Raw genomic sequence first — 18,875 nt, forward strand, 5'->3', positions numbered from 1 at the left:
CGTGTAGGACAGCAGATTTGCTACCCCACATCCAGGGCTTTTTTTCTGGGAAAGGAGGTGGTGGAACTCAGTGGGTTGCCCGTGGAGAAAATGGTCACATGGCTGGTGGCCCCACCCCCTGATCTCCAGACAGAGGGGAGTTTGGATTGCCCTCCGCGCCGCTCAGGGACACGCAGGGCAATCTCAACTCCCCTCTGTCTGGAGATCAGGGGGCAGGGCCACCAGCCATGTGACCATTTTCAAGAGGTTCCGGAACTCCCCATGTTTCAGCTGAAAAAAAGCCCTGCCCACATCAGCTCTTCAGAGGGAAAGACACAGCATCTCAGGGTGTTTTTACCTTTAAATCAGTTTAAAGCTCTCCTTCTATCTGTTCCAAACTCTAAACCTCTGACCTCTCATTCCTAGGTGGACAATATCACCTTCTCCAAGCTCTGTTGGGTCCTTCAGCCAGACAGTAGCTGAGGAAATATCTGCAGGGACTGGCAGACAGTAATACTCTCTTAGTGTAGGGCCCATTGTATCACTCCTATTCCCAGTACTCAGTGCAGCCATGCCCCAACAATACTCTTTAATAACAGCAACAACAACATTCGATTTATATACTACCCTTCAGGATAACTTAATGCCCACTCAAAGTGGTTTACAAAGTACGTTATTATTATCCCCACGACAATCGCTTTGTGAGGTGGGTGAGGCTGAGAGGGCTCTGAGAGAGCTGTGGCTGACCCAAGGTCCCCCAGCTGGCTTCAAGGGGAGGAGTGGGGAATCAAACCCGGTTCTCTGGATTAGAGTCCCGCTGCTCGTAACCACCACACCAAACTGGGACCAAAAGGAACCAGGCAAGGAACCCTTTAGACGGGTATCATCCCTTCTAAAATTGTTTGACGGCTTCTTAAGAAACTGATATGTGATAATGGATCTTAGTCTTTTCTGTTAAGTATTACTTTGTGAGGAATATATTTTATCATTCATGAATTTAACAGTGGAATTCTGTGCAGAGTTGCTCCAGCCTAAGTCCATTATGTTGTGAAGCTTTCTCTTTACGGCATGGATGTGTGTCTCTATAGGGCTAATTTTTTATCTTTAAAAATGTGTTTTTAATTTTTTTTAGCAAATTGATTATTTGGTGAGCCAGTATAATACTACCAAGAAGAGGGCGCTTTCTGATCTTAATAGTAAGTTAAAATATGCTGTCTTTATTGATGTGCCTTAAGCAAATGATGCTCTTCCGAGCTTCTGCTGTATATTTGCATTGGGAGTAATCCTGCTGTAGTATCTTTTACTTGCTGTGTGTGCATTCTCTCTCTGTCTTAGGTGCAGGGCTCATTTTGAGGGGGAACGCGCTGGAACGCAGTTCCGGCAGTTCCCCAAAGAGGTCACATGTCAGGTGGCCCCGCCCACCTGACTCTTGGCCATTTTGGGCCTGTTTCAGCCTGGATTGGGGCTGAAACAGCCCAGATTGGGCCTCTGATGGCTGGTGGATCACTCTCCTACTCAGCAGCGGCCCAATCCTGACCATTTTGGGCCCCTTTTTGGCTATTTTCAGCCCCTTTTTGCCATTTTGGGCCCAATTTCAGCCCTGAATGGCCAGGATTGGGTCCAAAACAGCCAGGATAGGTGATGTCAGGGGGTGTGGCATATGCAAATCAGTTATGCCAATGACACACTTCTGGTGATGTCAAGGGGCATGGCATATGCTAATGAGTTATGCTAATGAGCAGAATGCTAAATAAGAAGAGCAACAGAAAAGTATATTCAGAATATGTGATAACACATCTAAATTACAGTATGTTTCTCCTCTCCCTCTCCTTAATTACTTATACCTAAAATTTCATATCAATTATCTTTAATCAGTCATCCATTTCATATTTTATACTCAACATAAAAAGTCTAACGTTTAGAGGATGGGCACATGTGCTAAGCTGATATTTGGAACTGATTATTCCTCCCCCCCCGGTCTTCTTTTTTGGCAGATGGGGGGCCACTGCTTAGCAGCCGAGTTCAGGAGCAGTTGGGAAAGGAGGTGCAGCCTGCCCTGGATGCGGCCTTGACCATGGCAGGAGGTAGGTTGGTGGGCTAATTACCAGTTGACTGCTCTACCAAAAGAACTCTATGGAGGCTCACGCTTCATGGCTGGAATCCAAAGAGCTGGACAGCAAATTTCATGCTCCTAAGGTCTTTTGAACAGTGGTACATTCTGAGTTCCTGCGCAAACCACTTTGGCAAACGATTTGGCTTTCAAAATGAGTTTGTGACATGGCAGGGTGGAGAGGGCAGACTGTTGTTTAACAGGTGACACTTTTCAAATGAAACAGAACTTTGCAAATGGCCAACATGCTCTTTGGATCTCAGTCCTTCTGTGTATGTGAAGCTCTCGAGCACCCTTCAGTAATTCAGTGTCTGAGCTTTATTTTTATGTATAACTTCTAGTAGCAGCTGAAGGACGAGGTCTTGAGGTGTACAGGGAATATTGGAGAAAGACAATGCAGAACTTAAAAGATAAAGATCTATAACTTTTTTCGGAAACACTTTTCTCTCTTCCTGTCTTAATTGTATGTTCTGATTTTTCTCCATGGGTATTTCTGTATTTTGCATATGTACCTTTGAGCATTTGAAACAACAGATAGTCCCTAAAGATTTATTGTAACATGAATGTTTGTGAACTAGATCTCCCATTGTTAGCTCCGATGCATGAATTAAAAAAATGGGAACAGTGGTCCCCAAAGACTATGAAATACAGGAATGCTTTTGTTTCCAGTTGCTTACATTTTCTTCTTCATTGCTGTGAATGTATAAATATCTACATATTAATAACTCCCCTACCAATCAAAGAGCAAACTGGATCCTCGTAATGTTAGTCTTAAGCGACTGGTCATAGATGTGTAAAAACCTCAGGACGTTTCAGTCTTGCACACTCCTTGTCATCTTGAATTTCCCCCCCCCCATGAAAACTATTTCAGAAACATGTAATAAATGATCTTCTTGTGACTTGTGATGAATTCCTAGCAATGTCCCCCCTGCTTGCTTGCACTTTGCTTCTTGTTGTAGAACAAAATTTGCATCCAGTAGCACCTTAAAGACCAACAAAATTGTTATGATTATAAGTTTTCGGGAATCGAAGCTCACTTTATCTGATGCCAGTGAGGTATGCCAGCGCCCCCTCTGCTGAAAATCAGGCCCTCACTCTATTTCTGTGCAGCTGTTGAATTGGAGAGCTAGGCTCCCAAGCTTGGATTTGCTGCCAGATGTGTGGTTCTAGCCAGAACACGTTAAGATAATTCCTACAGTTCACAGCCTTGTCCCAAAGCAGGTTGCCTATCGGGCGATGGATTCTGTTGGTAACAAATGCATGCCTTTAGTATGTTTGGACACTATATATAATTGAATTACATCTTGCAGTCCAGCGGTGGAAGGTACTGGTGAGTAGACATGGGCACGAACAGAAAAAAAACCCAAACATGGTGTTTGTTGTTCGTTGCCATCCACGAACAACGAACAATGAACACTGACGACCATGATCCTGTTCACGAACACGTTCGTTGTTCATTGTTCATGGGGGCCAGCAGGCTCTCCTCCAGCCATCAAGATCCCTACCAATAATAAATAATAGCTTGGTCCCAGAGCCTGGCAGCAGCCTTGGAACTTGAAGGGGTAGATCGCAACCGTACCACTCCCAGAAACCCTATCTGAGCAGGCAGCAGGAAAGGTATCAATAATAAATAATAGCTTGTCCCCAGAGCCTGGCAGCAGCCCTGGAATCTGAAGGGTAGATCCCTATCCCTCCACACACAAAGAAAATTCAAATTCCAGTGCACTCACCCTGTCTCTCTAACAGCAGCTGTCTCTCCCTGAAAGCCAGAGCTGGGAGCCCCCCCTCCCCCCTGGTCTTTTCCTCTTGTAACAGATTTGGAGGTCCAGTTCACACTTGGAAGGAAGACCTGCCTATCAAGCTAAATTGGGCTTAGATTGGGGTTTCCAGGGCAACAGCAGGAGTTCAGACAGAGTTCAGACAATCCCTGTCTAAGTTTCCAAGGGAATTGATTGCAGGTGCCAGACTGCCTGGCTTGACAAACAGCAACGAATAAGGCTTGCAACGGCCACCTGTTCATTTAGAATGGGGCCTCATGAACAGCTTGTTCGTGAATAGCAGATTGGGCCTTTCGTAGGTTTTTTTAGTTCGTATTGCTGTTCATGCCCATCTCTACTGGTGAGTCATGTACACATCCTACATTCCTAGTGGCCCCCTGTAACTTGCAAAGACCGATCTCCTGATGTCGGGGTACCCATGTGGTCTAATACCTCTGCAGGTTGGGGACCAGCACCAAGGAATGGGATGAAATTACCTTCCTGTCTCTTACATTAGCAGAGGAGGGGCAATTTCACTCCCTTCCATGCACAACTCCTCCCCTTCACGGCCGTTAGTCCATTCACGTCCCATAGCTCCAGGTGTCAAGTTCTCTGAGGCGGCAATAGACGGCTGGAGGTGGAGGTCGGGGAATACAGAATAGCTGCCCTCTAATCCATAATCTCTTTGTACTTGGTGTCAGCAGCTGAAAGTATTTTGCATGCTTCTCCGTCATGTTTTCTCCTCATGCATCCTCATTCTCCTCTCTTTGCTTTATTTCTCTGTTTTGTCTGGAAGTCAAAGTGGAAAGGGCCATTAAAGGTAAAGAGTCTTTGAGTGCCTAGTGCAAAGCGTTTTCCTCTCTGGCATTAACCCTTCCCCTGTGGCTTTTTCTGTTGCTGTGTTTCTCCTCTTCCGCACGTCATTGTTCTGCTCTCCAAAGGTCAACCTTGAAACAGTCATCCGCTGCCATCCTCTGTGTGATTACTCTAGAAGAGTCTCATTCAGGTCAATAGTGTTGCTCTGGATCAAGCAGGCAGCGGATTGCAGCCACGATGCTTGAGGGCTGTGGGTAGTGGTACATGTGCAGGCAGTTTGCATGTGCTGGATACATGAAACCTGTGAATTCCTAGTTGTAGTTCAGTAAGCCAAAGCCTGCTTTCCCCCCACTGAGCAGAAGGCCTGCTGGATCGCTGAGCTTTAAGAGGAATCAGCCCTAAGAGCTAAACACATGAGACGAATTACACGAGGACACTCAAGTGAAGGGAGACGCAATGTTAGCCGGGAAGCCGAGTTTTAAAACAGTCAGTTTCACCTCTCTACAGAGCCTGCAAAGATCGCTGCTCAGAGGGTTTGTTTATTTCTTCTTCACCCCCCTGAACTGGAGGTGAAACTGACAGAGCCTTCTGGAGGTGAAGAAGAAATAAACCCTCTGAGGAGTGATCTTTGCAGGCTCTGTAGAGAGGGGAAATTGATAAAGCCTTCCGATCTCTCTTAAAATTCGGCTTTCCAGCTAACACTGCATCTCCCTTCTCTTGAGTGTCCTCATGTAATTTCTCTCATGTGTTTTAGCTCAAAGAGAATGGGGTGTGCATGTGTGCAGCATAATTAGAGGACTCCCCCCGCCCAGGACTGCTTCTCTGGTTCTCTTTAGCCATAACATGTCACCACGTTAGCAACAGTCACAGCTTGTTGTTTTAATAACAACTACAACAACATTCGATTTATATACCACCCTTCAGGATGCCGTAACACCCACTCTGAGCGGTTTACAAAGTATGGTGTTATTATCCCCACAACAAAACACCCTGTGAGGTGAGTGGAACTGAGAGAGCTGAGACTGACCCAAGGTCACCCAGCTGGCTTCAAGCTGAGGAGTGGGGAATCAAACCTGGCTCTCCAGATTAGAGTCCTACACTCTTAACCACTACATCAAACTGGCTCTCCTGAACAGCAACATGTCCCGGCTGCCGTGGTGCCTACACTTGCACTTTCACCAAAACATCTTGTCTCCAATGTAAAGAACCAGTTCTGACCTCCTTTCCCCTCAGTGGAGCAGGAGGTATCTCAGAAGAGCCCAGGAAGCATCCCATTCGGGTCTCTCTCAGGAATAGATGCCCTCATCATAGGGGGAAGCTTCATTTGGAACTTTCTACTATCCCATCCCCCATAGCAGCCATTTTTGTGGTTATTCCTTCCCTGTCCTGGCGACACCCTTAACCTGGGGCTAGGTATTCCTGTGTAGTTCCTAAGAATAACAAATCATCGTTGATTGTCCTGCCTGTGTAAAGCAATAGAGTAAAATGTGCACCTGTGTAAAATGGCATCTCTGCACATTTCTACTTCCGATGAAAGCTTGCATATGCAGGGAATCTCTTAAGAGAAAACAGACATCCTCGCACTTTTGCTTACGGCACCGGTTGGCAATTGTAGGCTCCTGAACCGAACATGGGAAAAGGGTGCTTTGTCCCGTGCAAGAAGCAGCTTGCCAATGGGGTGTTTGAATGGGTGGAGTTAAAACTCTGTCTCCTTTCCTAAATGGCATGCTGGGAAAAGGACCTGCCAGCCACAGTTCAGCAGAGGTAGAAAGAATCCTTTGGTGACACATACAGCTTGAGACGTTCTTTTTTCAGGGCTTTGATCGCCTGCTTATTGAACCTCTGCCAGCCAGAGTAGGCAATGCTGACCTTGATGGGCTGAAAGTCTGATTAAGTAGAAGGCAGTCTTGTGTGTGCATTCATGCCTGCCTAAGCTTATGGCTCGAAGAGCTCGTTTTTATTTATTTTTAATCCTTACAGCTATTAGAGAAACAAAGGAGGCACTGGAGAATGTGAGCGTCTCTGTGGAAGTCTTGCAGGAGGGCACCGAGAGGCTGCAGGCCAACCTGACCGAAGTCAAGGGCCATCTGATGAACACGCTCAATGATTCGGCATGCGCCACGGCCCAGGCGGCTTCCATCTGCAACGTCATCAGGAACTCCTTGAGTCAGCTGAACATCAACGCGAACTTCAGCCGAGTAAGAGGGGATGCTTTGCTGAACTTCTAAGAGTCTTGGTTGCAGCCCAGCGTCAAGGGGTGAAGGAGAGGAGGGAAGCACAGTGACAAAGAACCACGGACACAGCTGAGTTGGAGAAAAGGCCACAGCTAAAGATTAACATCTTATAGAGCATTGGCGATACACCGGGGGGGGGTCGAATCCCGAGCATCAGCTGACCCACCTGCCAGCTGATAAACTGCCACGCCCCCTCAGGCCATTGCTGAGGGGGGGAAACTGAGGAGTGCCAGGCAGTGGAATACCTTGTGAGCATATACTTCTGTGCGGATCCCCTGCTACCTGGGAGTGAGCCTGCCCCGGCAGCTCCTGCTGTGCATGCCCCACCATAACGCACTCCCAAGATTCCTTAAGGGAACCCCCTTTACTGGGGAGACTGGGAATGCAGGCCCCCATATCCCCCCAAAAGGATCTGATCCCCATGACCAAGACTCCAGCAAAAGTTGTGACAAAAAAAGGTATACACAAAATCCCCCAATGCTCAGGCAAGCAAACAATACACAGCTCAATCCATTGAAAACAGGGAGGGTGGGTGGGTCACAAGAAAATGCGAAGTGAGGCAGGGGTGGAGCCGGCAGCCCCGATAAACCGTTCTGCCAGACCTGATTACTAATAAAGGAAGATGCAAAGTCAAGATGGCTTAGCTCTGCAGTCCTGTAGTAAACTGCATTTGTGGAATTTGAGTAGACTTTTGATCTATGGGCTGGCACTAACTTGAAAACATTCTCCTGTTCCCACTTTCTTCCAGTTGCCCGGAGTGAGCACTCAGCTTGCCAAAGTCAACGATGTCCTTAAAACTGACCTGTCTAGTCTGGTTCAAAAGGTAGGTTTCAGAAAAGGGTTTGGGGGGTGGTCTTTTATTCCGTTAATGGACTGCTGATGGGTTCTTGCTGATTTGTGTGGGTTTTCACATCAAGTTACCCTGAGAAGAAGAGTGCATATACCATGCGTATAAGGGGAACTTGCGCGGGGGGAGAGGCACAGCTGTTGAGTCGAGTTCTTCTGGGATGAGGTCTAGCCAGGAGCATGACGAGTGGTTCTTGTATGTCTTGATATGTCTTCAAAACAGATATAGGACAAGAATGACCTTCCTGCAGTGCAGGTGAATTAGAAGGAGGCCAGACCAGAGCAGTTAATCATCCAGAGATGAAGCAGCCCGTTGTCTCCTCTGTGGCTGGGTATTTTGAGCCTAGAGGATTCTTTAATTAGGGCTGAACTAAAGTCTTGCCTAGTTGGGAGTTGTGGATTTGATAAACTTTAATACGTTCCTTCAGTAAACTTCCCTATGATGAACTGGCTGTCTTCTTTTGGGGAAGATTGCCTAGCCGCTGTAGGGACTAGAGATGGGCATGGACTGAAATACGAACCAAAGTTCATCACGAACCAAGCCTTTTTTTTTTTTTTTGGTTCACGAACCATCGCTCCATCGGAGAGCATTTCTGACGAACCACGACGAACCGAAATGATTTTTAGGGTGGTTTGTTTGGTTCGTTTTTTGGTTTGGCACTACAGACAGCCTGGCGCTGATCAGTCAGTTTCTTAGGAAACGGGGAGGGATGGGCTTTATGCAGACCTGCTGCTGCCCTGGAAGTGACATATTCACAAACCAAACTAACCGGTTTGCGAACTGGGCAATTTCATGCCAGTTCGTGGTTCATGAAACACGATGAAACATGAACCGCAATGAACCGCCATTTTCCTGGTTCGTGCCCACCTCTAGTAGGGACACTTCCTGGCTTCTAGTCGTAAGCTGCAGCAGGTGGACAAAACAGAGATATAGCAGAGTCCGACTTCACAGCCTGTGGGGGGAAGATTACCAAGTGAAGGGTTCAGTTTCCCAGGTCTTCCTTGAGTTATTTACTGTGTTCCTTTATGATACACATTTGGGGAATTTCATTTCTGTCCCTTCCTCCTATGCAAGTTCCACACTGCAGTTATAGTGGCAACAGACAGACTGGAACGGGGCTTTTTTTCTGAGAAAAGAGGTGGTGGAACTCTCTGGGTTGCCCTCAGAGAAAATGGTCACATGTCTGGTGGCCCTGCCCCCTGATCTCCAGACAGAGAGGAGTTTAGATTGCCCTCCGCACCGCTGCAGCACGGAGGGCAATCTAAACTCCCCTCTGTCTGGAGATCAAGGGGCAGGGCCACCAGCCATGTGACCATTTTCAAGAGGTTCCGGAACTCCGTTCCACTGCATTCCAGCTGAAAAAAGCCCTGGACTGGAAGCAGGCCAGGTGCCTGCACATCCACTTGGTGATGCTTCTCTGGATAGCTGAAGCCCCTGTGATGTGGCCATACTTAGTGTGAGCAGATTCACACATGCACATTCCTCTCTACCTGGCTACAGCACTGAGTGATGCCTGTTCGATGAGGCATTGATGGCAGGACTTTTAATGCCTCAAACGTGATTTTTTTTTCTTCCCAGGGGAGGCAATTCATAGTTTCAACAAAGTGGGCTTTTCCCATGGGTTGGTGGTAGCCATCCCTCGTGTGGTGGAAGAGAGAGGACATCGTTCAATGCATGTCTCAAGGAACATGTTAGTCAAGAGTTCTTGTACACATATTTGCCAGTACAGAGTATGATGAACTGACACTTCCATGTGTTGGATTGCAACTAAGGACACCTAGTGTTTTTTTTTCAAATTCATACTGAAAAGGGGGTGTTGCTTTCTCCTTCTTTGTGTAATAGCTGTCATTGTTTACTTGTGAAGTAATGGAGGCTTGAGCAATGAGAATATCAAGTGTGTGGATGTTTGAATTGGTTCTAAGAAAGCACATGTGTAATCAGAGAGAAAAAAGAAGTTGGCTTGAAATCACGACTCTTTAATATCTATTCCTGCATCCTTTTTAACCACCTAACTTTAAAACGCGGTGACTGTAAACTGTTGGCTTGACCTTTCCCAAAACAGAAATAAACAGACTTCTTGTCACCAAGATGCTCTTGGACATCTCAGTTTTTAATTCTAGGGTTATGCAGCATTTAACGATACTCCTGATTTGGTGCTCAATCAAACGAGGAACATTTTATCAGGTGAGAAAGACGAGACTTAGTTCTCTAGCTGTGATCATTTAAATGCTTGGAGTGAGCTGTTGTCTTAGCATCCTTTCCTTTATCCTTTAGATGCTCCTTGGTACATAGATCTTGAGCCGCAGAGTTGTTTACCCGTAATGCTTAAGGGACTGATATAGATGTTGTAACTGCTAATGTACCTTCAGAATCTTGATCACACAATAAAAATTTATTACCACGGACACTGATAGTGCAGGGCAATCAGTTAAAACAGAAGTAATATAACAGAATCAAAGATCCTCATAAAAGGGACAATCCAATAAGATATACTGTAAAGAATCAGCTGAACCAAGGAACACAATCAAGTCCTCCTTTCTGAGTAAGGGAACTTAATATGTCTGCTTTCATCACCCTAGAAGGATTGGCATTTACAATGCAATCCTAAACTGAGTTACGCCAGTCTAAGCCCATTGATTTCAATGGGCTTAGACTGGGGTAACTCTTCCTAGGATTGCACTGTTAATTTGGCAAGAAGAAAAGCTCTTAGAAAGTGGAATTGTCAGAAAAGAAAATATATGTTGGTAAACATCTTGGGAGAGGTATACCAAAAGAATGAGAGGAGCAAGTACAATGAGCTCAAATTGTGGTGCTGGCATATTCCGTCTCTTTAGCATATTTTTTAATTAAGGTAAAAGCCTTCCTTTTCCCAAGTTCACTAATCATGTCTGATGATAAACCTATCAATGACAGTTTATCACCAAGAGCTTTTTTTGCCAGAGTGACCTATAAGAATGTTGCTGCAAAAGAGCCAGGTATCCCTCTGTGCCATTTAAGTCATAGCTTAAAAGCAAACAACCATGTCTTTGCTTCGAGAGGCATTTGAGCAAACTCAGCACAGGTAGCAACACCTCAGCAGTGCACCACGGAACATTTTGCAACCTTTGCAAAAATTGTAGAAGAAGTTCGATCTGTAGTATCATCAGGGGAATTTATCCAAATGGCAGCACAAAAAGGACTATTTGAATCAGTTTTAAGTTAAAAGCTTGAATAGCTCCTGGATTATATTTTCCACCTTTAGTATAAAAAAAAGTTTACAAATTTTATTACATACTAGGGGTGTGCAGTTTGGGTCTTAATTTGGATTAAAATACCCATTTTGGGCTGTTTTGGTAAAACTCAGGTATTCTGAATCAAAAATCAGATATCCTGAATTTTTACTGATTTTTTTTTAAATGGTATTTTTTTTAAAAAATTTTTTTTAAAAAAATGTTAAAATTTGGCCATTGTTTTCTATGGGAAAATCACTCTGAAAGATATCCAGGGGAGGAAGGGTCATTTTCAACCAAGCTTCACCAAATTTGGTGGGCACCTACTGCTGACTGTTCTCTAAATACCCTCCCCCCTGGTTTCATGAATATTGTGCCCCAGGGGCCAATTTAATAGGCCCCCAAAGAATGTGCCCCCATCCATTCTTCATTATTCCCTATGGGGGAAAATATCTGGGGGCTATCGGGGGCTGGAAGTGGTATTTTTCATGCGAACTCCACCAAATTTTCAGGCAACCTCCTCCTGACTCTTCTAAAGACCCCCCCCCAGTTTCAGGAATATTGGACCCCAGGGCCCTGAACAAGGTGCCCTCAGCCACTCCATTATTTCCTACAGAAAAAAAAAATCTAAGCTGACTCTCATTGTAGAAACACACCGGGGCAAGGCTGCCGTAGCCGAGGCACACTCCCAAATGCAAACTGAGCTCATCCTGGAGAAAGCCCAAAAGAACCAAACTGAAGCACAGGAATGGAATCCCCCCAGAACCAAAATGAAGGAAGGGGAACAGCACCACATCAGAGAATCACATCTCTTCCAATTAAACCAAACAGAAGCAAGGGACACTGTTGCAACTTAGCCCGACAGAACCAGTGTCATTCACAGCAGCTAGATGCTGGCTTCAACCAGTGGAGAAACTGCAGAACACAACCAAGCAGTACCCAACCACAAGCACAAGGCATTCCCTTCCTTAAGTTTGCTTCTTTTGGGCTACCCCCAGCCCCCTCAGATAGCTCCCACATATTTTTCCCCATAGGGAGTAATGGAGAGTAGGTAGGGGCACCTTCTTTAGAGGCCCATAAAATTTGCTCCAGGGTTCAATCTTCATGAAACATGGGGGATCTTTAAAGGACAGTCAGGAGTAGGTACCTTCCAAATTTGGTGAAGTTTGGTTGAAAAATGATCCCTCCAGCCCACCAAATATCTCTCAGCATGATTTTCCCATAGAAAACAATGGACGAATTTTTCAGAAATATCCAAACCAAATTAGAGAATTTTTTGGTGCACACCCCTATTAGATACTACCCTTTGATGAAACTCCAACTTAAATTATATGAGAAAAAGATACCAAGATAGTATCCATTTAGCTTTCATTAGCAAAGTTCTTGTTTCTGAAAAACTCTTAAAAGTAAACCGTGAAACATAAGCAGTTTTTGTATTGTTTTTTTAAGTGTCTAGTGAATTGCCTAAAGGGTGTCCCAACTGATTTTGTGTTGAAAGTTCATCATAATATTGATAATACTCTTTTGATAGAGTTGGGATATGTTTATTGTTTGTGGTAGGTTGAGGAATTACTTCACCACATTAAGGCTACAGGAAATGATTTATGTGAGGGGCTATCTTAAGGGACCTATAGAACAGCAATCCAGTCATGTCGTCTTGGCTGCTGATCCTGGAGGACGGGGCATGTGATGTGACCGATACCTTGGCCTGAAAAGCTCTCCTATGCAGGACCCATGACTCTGCCCTACTATTGTGCACGTGGAAATGAGGGGGGTGGAACAAGAAATATGCGTGCGGCTCAGAGAGCTAAAAGGGGAACCCGTCCCCTCCTGAGTTTCTCTTTGGCTAGACCAAGAATGGTAGAAGCTTTCTTGCCTCTCCGGTTGGGGCTGCTTGAGGACAGCAGAGATGGCAAGGGAATCCATCAGCACATCCCTATGTTTGTACATAGATGCAGACTCACTGTGACCTAAAGATACCACAGAGGTTTGCCACTGGTATTAAATCTTCACGCACAAATGTATGTGCTAGGGATGGCCAACTTCTACAGCTTTGGTCTGGTCTCAGGACCACTGTTTCCAGAATCTTTACAATTCACTCTCATGACGTTCAGGCTCCTTGATAAGTTTTGCCACTTCGCAACGAGAGCTTTGTCACTGCAGAGCCCTGGTGGGCTTGCCGACTTTTAAGCGGGTCCCTCCAATTGTCCCTTTAAAATCAGTTTGATCGGCCACACTTCTCAGGTGATGTTATTCCATACCGTGAAAACCTTTGACTGCCCATTTCTGCATACAAAACTGCTGCTAAAGAAACGGGGCACTTCTTTTTCCTGGCCAGTTGGCGATCTTCAGTATAAGTACTCGGGAAGAATTACTTACATGTTTACAAATGAATAAACACGTTGTACATACAGTTCAAAAGAAAAATGTTATGTTAAAATGTGCCGTACCTTAATTATTACAACTTGCAAGTTTCTATTTTTCTCTTTGAGTAAAACCACACAAACCTTAAAAAAAAACCCCAAACATCATTAACTTTTGACAGTGCTGTCAGGGTCCAGCGTTAATCACTTCAGCGTCTGGATTTGGCCCACAAGCTTCCATTTCGCCATCCCTGCTTTAGCATGATTTGAATAGATAATTTGTTTCTCACAGCATTTAAATGCTCCAGACCCTTGAGCACTGTAAAAGTAGCTGACTTGTTAGCTGTTTGCGAAAGGGTGAGAGTGCCCGAATGTGTATTAACGTCTTTTAATTTTTATTCTTGCATTGTGGACCTGATCTGCAAATATAAGCAGCTGTTCCTTGTAAGTTTGGCAAAAACAAAACATCATCTATCTATCTATATATATATATTTAAAATGTGGCATACTGTGTAGTTCTTTTGGGGGAGAAGTTGCCAAAGCTTGCTTGAAATGTCATGCTTTTAATTTAATTCAACCTGTGAGATGTTATATGCAAAATCGTTCGCTCCTAAGTAGCTGTTCATATGCACCAAATCATTACAGTTTTTCCATTGTGTTGTTTTCTGTACATGAGTTATTGTTTTCAGTGAGAGAATTAAGCAGGTACTTAACTCTCTTTTTGAAACTCAAGGGGATTTGAGGGTGCTGGCTGTAGATGAAAACAGACATAACATGCATGCCTGACCATACTTGATTCAAACTTTTATTATGTTCCATGGCAAGCTCTGCAATCACAGAAATCTCATGTTGGCTGGGATGTGTATATGTGTGTGATTAATTTGGATAGAGAAAAAGCTTGCAGTGGACTGCACCCAAGGTATCTGTGATGCTACATGACAAAATCCTCAATGCAGTTTGGTACTTAAATTTATGAAATGGCTGTGAATAAATGTTCAAATGATTAAACATACATGCAACCCTTTTTTAAAAAAGCAAAAAAACCCAACCTGCCTGGAGCATTGGGAGAATGCAAGACTGATGTCTGAACCAGTGTTCAGTTCACTGGTATGTAAATTGTGATGCTGGGGGGCGTCCAGGCTCACATTGTGGTGGAAGGGTCCTCTGTAAGTTCTGTATGAAAGTTTCACCTGTCTTTGCCTATTGTCTGGGTTGTGCTCTGTGTTTATACTACTTTAGTGCGTCATTGCAAAAAATCTTGGCAGCCATCCTACTATATAAAAGGCAAAACATATTGGCGACAACTCACTTTTTATCCTCGCACAGGCGCATTGCCAACGACTCTGGCCTTGAGGCTGCTGCGAAGTGCCTGCTTGCCGCTGGGAGGTGGCCCGCCGAATCAGTGGCCTAAGCACTTCTTCCTGCATCTCCCCTCAGCACTCTCTCAGTTTGGCCTCAAGGCTGCTGTGAAGCATATGCTTGCTGCTGTAAGGGGGACTGCCGAATCAGTTTTCTAGAACCTGTTTTGGGTGATCCCTAGAAAAATTACAGTTTTGGCTGATCCCTAGAAAAATTACAGTTTTGGGTGATCCCTAGAACCTAGAACCTGGAAAATCCCATGGTTTGCTACATGTCATCAAGGATTTTGGGATTCTTTGGCAGGTTCTTTTTGTCCCTATTAAATCCAGAAAGTTCTTAAAACAACAGTTCCTGCTGTGTCAGGTAGAGATGCAATTGAAGATGAGCAAATTTCTCTAGCTCCTTCTAATTAGAATTTCTTACATCTTTAATCCCGATGTAACAATCCAACAATCTTCTGTCAATTTTTTTGGATCTTTGAGGAGCAAAACCCAAAGATTTAAAAGAGGATGCTCCTTCCCATTTCCCAGTCTCCACTGAGTCCATGAAGACTGGGGAGGAAAACTTTTAAGCTTCATGGGTGTACCGTTCTTCTGAGAATCAGGGCAAAAATAGATGTTACATCGTCCATGGATCCAACACCATTTTAGAGATGACGTTGGCTATTTAAAAATGCTGCAAAGACCCAATGCTGATCGGGCCTGTTGTGTGGCTGGACTTGGTGATCTTACCCACCACCCTGGTCTTTTCAAGTACCAGAAGTGAAGTTTCAGCACTTGAAAAGCCCCCAGTGGGAGGACAAGATTGCCTGGTCCACTGCATTGTGGGCCTGAACAGGATTTTTAATTTTAAAATTCCTTGTGACATTCTTAAATGCCCAAATTCATCTCTAAAACGGTTTTAGCATCGACAGGTTGGGATGCAATAGCGTCTAGTTTGGCCCTTGAAGATCATAGGAAAAGTGCACCTGTATGTTACAATGTAAACATAAAAATAACAGAAGGCCTTTAAGTTTTGGTTGTTGAAGAATTAAAAAACTGAAGATGTAAGACTTTGGAGGACTAATTTTAAAGAGATTTTTTAATTGTTTTGTTTCTGTGTTGCAGAAGTGTACAGTTGCAAGCTTCTATATTACAGGAGAAAGACTAATGATAGACCGATCAAAATTATTAATCATTTATGCTCTTTAAAAGTGACCTCATTGTCTTTTTGGCTTCCATTTTGCCACATGCTGGTGTTTCTTGGGGTCTCTGTATCTTGGGGGTGCAGATGTATGCACCTGTGGGATTTTAAAAAGACACCCTGAGTGTCCTTGGTAAAAAAAAAATGCCTATCTGTCTCGGACTGCACTTTGCATGATTTCCCATTTGATGGTTGGGGGCAGGGAGCCCAAAATTGGGTTCAGAACGCTTCCTAACAAGATTTCATTATCATACCCAGAAAAAATATTTTTGAGCAGGCGCCACTGAAGTGTTCAGGAGTTTAAAAAGAGCAAAGCTGAGTGTGTGTATCATCCTTACTGTACTCTGAGAGGGCTTGTGTAACACCCACTCTGTGGGCTTGATTGTTACTTCCTGGGAGAAACTCCGAGGGTGTGTTTGACCACGATGTCTGACCATCTGATCCGTATCTGGAATGAAATGGGATGAGAGAGGGGCTTGGTGAAAGTCGTTCAGGGAAACACCGATTCGGACAGACGCTGTCCAGCTCACTTGCTTCATTGCTTAGAGAGAAACGTGATGGATTGGGTCCCACAGATCGATTTGATGGCGGCACTTTCCCCTGTTTTGCTAATGGCTGTGCCTTGTGTTGGAGGGCAGGAAAGATCCACAATATCCAACTCACTGTCTTCAGTCTTGTTTTCACGATTGTGCTACGTCTTCTGTCTGCTTCGTACTAGTTCAAACCAGCATGTCTGAGGGAAGGCTAGGCTAGATCCTTTCTCCCTGATGTTTGTGTTTCTGTTTATTCAGATCTCTTTCCCTCCCTCTTGTCTAAACTGGGCAGCATTCCATCTTGTGATCTGCCACTTGCATTACAGTACAGAGAGAACTTTACCACCACAGTGAGACCTAGTTCATAGGTTTGCTTTTGAACATACAGAAGGAGCGAATTCTGGGTTACATCTACCTGCATAAAGTTTTTATTTGCATTACATTTGGTTGCATGTGGTTAAATGCTGTCTTACACTGGACATGTATCTGTGGCTTGCTTTTCTCAGTTTCATGTTTTTCTCCATGGCTTATTATACTTCATGTGGCTGCTATTCAGGAAACCTTTTTGTCATTTTATCTCATGAAGCTATATGGCAAATGTCATAAACGTGTTCTTTTTTTCAGATATCAAAAATGTCCTGGAAGCCATTGGTTCAAATATCACAGCCTTTACTAAAACACTTCCTGTCCAGAAGATACTGGCAGACTTCACTTTATATCTTACTCAGGGTGAGGCATATGTTCAAGATTATTTTCCTTTTGTGGAGCAGTATGACTTCTACAGGTATGTGCATATAATTTTGTAGTAACGTGCAAAGACTGTTTTATCTATGCTTCTAGTACAAGGACTGATGCCAGTGGAACTGCTACTCTCATAATGGTAAAGAGTCCAGTAGCCCCTTTAAGACTAACCAACTTTATTGTAGCATAAGCTTTCGAGAACCACAGCTCTCTTCGTCAGATACATCGTCAGCTTTCGAGAACCATAGCTCTATTCTGACGAAGAGAGATGTGGTTCTCGAAAGCTTATGCTACTGTAAAGTTGGTTAGTCTTAAAGGGGCTACTGGAATCTTTACTATTTTGCGACTACAGACTAACCCAGCTAACTGCTCTGGATGCTATTCCCATATCATTACCAACTCCAGGTTGGGAGATTCCTAGAGATTTGAGGATGAAGCGTGGGGAGAATGGAGAGGGGAGAGTCGGGTTAGGCTATTTGGGGCCTAGTAGATGAGAACCAAAATTTTGTCAAAATTCCTCACTTGATCTACTGCAGCAGATGCTTCCTTGTTATAGAGTTAGAAGCCCAGATAAGCTTAATTGAGAGACACAGAAGAGTTGTATGAAGAATGGCAAAGCACCTGAAATGACAAGAGGAAAAGTTATTGGTCCTCTTTTTACAGAACAGCAGAGAGGTGATTGGCCTTGGCAGGAGGAGGAGAAGGTCTTGTTTCCATGGGTGTCCTGATTTCTTCCATGTTCAAAACTGTTTTGAACATAACTGTGAAGTTCTCTGGCGGTTTTAATGTGTGTCTGTTAGAGATGGGCACAAACCGGGAGGGAAAACAAACCATGCGGTTTGTGGTTTGTCATGTTTCACGAACCATGAACTTTTACGAACCTGCCCTGTTTTGCAAACTGGTTCTTGGTTTGTGAAAATATCACTTCTGGGTCAGCAAATCGTCACTCCCGGGTAAGCAGAAGGTCACTTCCAAGTCAGCAGAAGGTCTGTAGAAAGCCCATCCCCCAATTGCCTAGGAAACAGACACTAGAGATGGGCACGAACTGAAATACGAACCAAAGTTCAGCACGAACTGGCCTGGTTCGTGGTTCATGAACCGGTGGTTCGTCAGAGCCCATTTCTGATGAACTGCCGCAAATTATAGGCTGGTTTGTTTGGTTTGTTTTTTGGTTTGTCATTGCAGACAGCCTGGCGCTGATCAATCAGTTTCTCAACATCATTCTCAACAATATTCCGAGGATAAAATAGGGTACCTCCCTGTATGCCTCCTGGCGCTACTCGGAGGAAAGTGGCAGGGTGCAGATGATATAGAATAATACCGGACTCATGCCAGCTGTCTCTTGCATTCTTTTTTTCCATCTATGTCTCTTTGCAAATTTCTATATTGCTTTTATGTAAGAGTTTTAGAGATTCTTCTTCAACTTCATTTCCTTTGTATGTACAAAACTTTGAAATGCTGTAGAAGTATAGCAGGAAAAAATCTTCAGAAATTAAAGGTAGTGGCTCTTGCTGTAGAATGAGTATAAATTCAGTCATATTCAAGACGTCCAGTGAAGCTTCCACCCTCCCGTACAGGACATCTGTTTCTGAGCTCTGTGTCGTGGCCCCTTTTTCCTGAAACCAGGCCTTTAAATGTGGCCTATGAACTCCATACTGATTGACCCCTGATTTGTGGGAAAGATGGAGCATCCCTCCAACCCAGGCTGGCCAACAGATGGATGGAAATGCTGAACAATCTAAATT

At 44.3% G+C, this 18,875-nt stretch overlaps 1 protein-coding gene across 1 annotated transcript in view; it reads left to right on the top strand.

Annotated features, from left to right (window-relative positions):
• The window catches only part of PROM1 (prominin 1), a 114,817-nt gene that overhangs the window by 55,944 nt on the left and 39,998 nt on the right, over positions 1-18,875 (top strand). The window contains exons 6-13 of the mRNA XM_054999362.1: positions 1,112-1,175; positions 1,974-2,063; positions 4,643-4,666; positions 6,643-6,860; positions 7,645-7,719; positions 9,864-9,927; positions 13,748-13,759; positions 17,014-17,173. Coding sequence (XP_054855337.1) covers positions 1,112-1,175; positions 1,974-2,063; positions 4,643-4,666; positions 6,643-6,860; positions 7,645-7,719; positions 9,864-9,927; positions 13,748-13,759; positions 17,014-17,173 — 707 coding nt within the window. The remainder of the gene's footprint in view (positions 1-1,111; positions 1,176-1,973; positions 2,064-4,642; positions 4,667-6,642; positions 6,861-7,644; positions 7,720-9,863; positions 9,928-13,747; positions 13,760-17,013; positions 17,174-18,875) is intronic.

The sequence above is a fragment of the Eublepharis macularius genome, chromosome 15 (assembly GCF_028583425.1).
Source record: "Eublepharis macularius isolate TG4126 chromosome 15, MPM_Emac_v1.0, whole genome shotgun sequence".
Classification (NCBI taxonomy): Eukaryota; Metazoa; Chordata; class Lepidosauria; order Squamata; family Eublepharidae; genus Eublepharis; species Eublepharis macularius.